The 2,880-nt window shown below is 38.5% G+C and overlaps 1 protein-coding gene across 2 annotated transcripts in view; it reads left to right on the top strand.

Moving 5' to 3' along the window:
• The window catches only part of fam65c (family with sequence similarity 65 member C), a 47,834-nt gene that overhangs the window by 27,128 nt on the left and 17,826 nt on the right, over window positions 1–2,880 (top strand). For both annotated transcript variants that reach the window (XM_015375301.1, XM_015375302.1), the window contains exons 5-10: window positions 380–458; window positions 552–575; window positions 695–748; window positions 865–1,014; window positions 1,939–2,002; window positions 2,081–2,124. In XM_015375301.1, coding sequence (XP_015230787.1) covers window positions 380–458; window positions 552–575; window positions 695–748; window positions 865–1,014; window positions 1,939–2,002; window positions 2,081–2,124 — 415 coding nt within the window. The remainder of the gene's footprint in view (window positions 1–379; window positions 459–551; window positions 576–694; window positions 749–864; window positions 1,015–1,938; window positions 2,003–2,080; window positions 2,125–2,880) is intronic.

The raw sequence follows: 2,880 nt of genomic DNA, 5'->3' as shown, positions 1-2,880 counted from the left end.
TGTCAGGATTAGGGTCAATGTCAGGATTAGGGTCAATGTCAGGATTAGGGTAAATGTCAGGATTAAGGTAAATATCCGGATTATGGTCAATGTCAGGATTAGGGTCAATGTCAGGATTAGGGTAAATGTCAGGATTAGGGTAAATGTCAGGATTAGGGTCAATGTCGGGATTAGGGTAAATATCAGGATTAGGGTAAATGTCAGGATTAGGGTAAATATCAGGATCAGGGTAAATGTCAGGATTAGGGTCAATGTCAGGATTAGGGTAAATGTCAGGATTAGGGTCACTGTCAGGATTAGGGTAAATGTCAGGAGCGTTGATGTTGATGTAAAGTTCTAACATGTGTCTAATTAAAAACTTGTGTGTCTGCGTGAGCAGGGAATATTTGGAGGTTCACCAGGCAGAGATGGAGCTCCTGTCTTTGCAGCAGAGAGAAACCAAGAGGAACTCTAGACTGGTGAGAAAAACTGGACCAAACTATCCTGTTCTGAATTTCTGGAACCTGTCATCTGCTGTCCTGGTTTTAATCATACGTTTCCTCCATTTCCAGGGGTTCCTCTATGATCTGGAGAAGGTAAAATGTTTTCTCACTTCATCAATAAACTTAGTATATGTGGAATATATTATATTGTATATTTGGATGAAAATAAAGATAGTAACAACATAACTAGCATGAAATCTCTGCTTTCACAGGAGATTAGAGCGTTGGAGCGATACATCCGACGATTAGAGTTTCAAATCAGCAAGGTGAATTACAGCCTTCAATCCTAAACATCTCCCTTTAGGACCTGAAAGACCCGCATGAAGAACCTTCTCCCCTGTTGAGTCACAGGGATTCAGCAGAGATCTGTGTCTCTCTGCAGGTGGAGGAGTTATACGAGACCTACTGCATCCAGTGGAAGCTGTGTCAGGGAGCGGTGAACATGAAGAGGGCCTTCTCCCTGTCTCCATCCACCAGAGCCTCCAGAGAGAGTCTGCTGGAGCTCAGCCGCAACCATCAGCACAGCCTGCAGGTACTCACACCACAGGCAGGCTTTGCGTTGGGTTCAGTAGAGGCTGGCCATTAGAGGGCGCCGCCCCACCATCCCACCCATTGACCCTGTTTAAGGAATTAAAACATTTGTGAGTCCACATGCATAAAACATTGAATCCGTTCCCCCATTACATGGGAAAAAAGTAAACAAATCCTGAGAATTTCTAAACTGTGTTTTTTCTATATTATGTTTGAAACATTTATTGTTTTATATTTTAAAATAAATCTCACTGTTGGTTTGATGATCTTTATGAGATGTATTCTCAATTCAAATTGTCAGGAGTAGCATTGCTGCAGACATTTGGTTTAAACTTTTTTTGGAATATTTGTAAATTGTTAAATAAACATTTAAATAGAAAATACATTTTATAAAGATCATCAAAGGGGGAACGGATTATATCAGATGGCTAAAGTATATGGTTTTCCTCTCATAACTCTGGCAAATAATGATCAAATGTCACCAAATCCACAGAGTTTGTTGTTGATGAAGAGAGGAATAAACACAGTTAAAGACTTGATGGTGAATTAATTTAATCCCATGTTATGGAGGAGGAACAGATTATTTCAGGCTGTTGAAATATGCCATTCTCTCCTCTCCTGCCCCCATATCTTAAATAAAGAGAAACTATTTCCAGATTTTTTTTTAAGTTGTTATGTGTGATATAATGTAGTATACTAGAAATATCCTTAATCCAGTAATCTGTCATATTTTACATTAGAACGGGATTTAGCAGAAAGTCTAAACTCTCATCTTTTCAGGAACTCTTAATATTTGTGTCCTGCTATCAGACAGTTTATCATCAGCAAATTATTGATGATTTTTTTTCCCTTAACGCAGCTGTAAAAAGAGAAAGATGATTGTTTCTCTTGGACTTCCTTGACCCGTCCGCACTCTTCTCTGCAGGACATGTCCACCATGGAGGGAGATTTAGAGGTCCTCCTCGGAGAGCTGCACATCAAAATGAAGGGTAGGGCCTGAAGCAGCGGATCGCTTTTACATCAGCTTCTCTCAGGCCTCCAGATTAACTTCGGTTTTCACTTTGCAGGGCTGATCGGCTTCGCTCGGCTCTGCCCTGGAGACCAATATGAGGTGAGTTTCTCTCAGAAAGACGGAGCATTTCAACATTTAGGTCTCCCAGGGTTTAACGGTGAAAACAGTGCTCCATGCGGGGAAGAGGCGCAGGGCTTGAATTTCCTGTAACTCCCTCAACAACAGGAGTGACTCAGATCGGAGCTCTGATTGGTAAACTAGATGCAGAAGAGGATGAGGCTGTGGAGACCGAAGGGGTAAACACCCATAGAGCACAATCAATAAGAAAACAAAAAATAAGACAATTTCAGACAATTTCAAAGCCTGGAAATTTAATTTTGTTTTAAAAAAGGAAAGAATAAAAATGCCTTTTGTTGTCTCTCAGAGGTAAATTCAAATCTATCAATAAAGGGTAATTTTTTTTTATATTATTGTTGCAAATAAAGACCATGTTTTAAAGATATAACTTTCAAATGAATGTAAATCAAAAAAGAAACTTTGAAAAACTTTATTTTAAGAGTAATTTGTTCAGTTTAGTTTTGTTCACATTTCATTTTGTTTCAAATTTCCTTTTTTCAGATTAAATTTCATAAATGCATTCTTTTCAAATTCCATTCAGATGATCAAAATATCTTTAAGCCTGATATAAACTCTTGACCAATTAAAATATTGCTCCTGATGTCCAGCGAACCAATTAAAACCATTTCCCACTGGAAGAATCCAGTCATCCAGGATAATCAATGGATCATTATTTATACCTGAAACTAAGACATTTGCGGTGATTTAATTGAATTTATCGTTAATCAGTAATTAAAT

Source organism: Cyprinodon variegatus, unplaced genomic scaffold (assembly GCF_000732505.1).
Source record: "Cyprinodon variegatus isolate N-32 unplaced genomic scaffold, C_variegatus-1.0 Scaffold116, whole genome shotgun sequence".
NCBI classification, from domain to species: domain Eukaryota; kingdom Metazoa; phylum Chordata; class Actinopteri; order Cyprinodontiformes; family Cyprinodontidae; genus Cyprinodon; species Cyprinodon variegatus.
The sequence above is the reverse complement of the archived record's forward strand: the minus strand, read 5'-3'. Positions and strand labels throughout refer to the sequence as shown.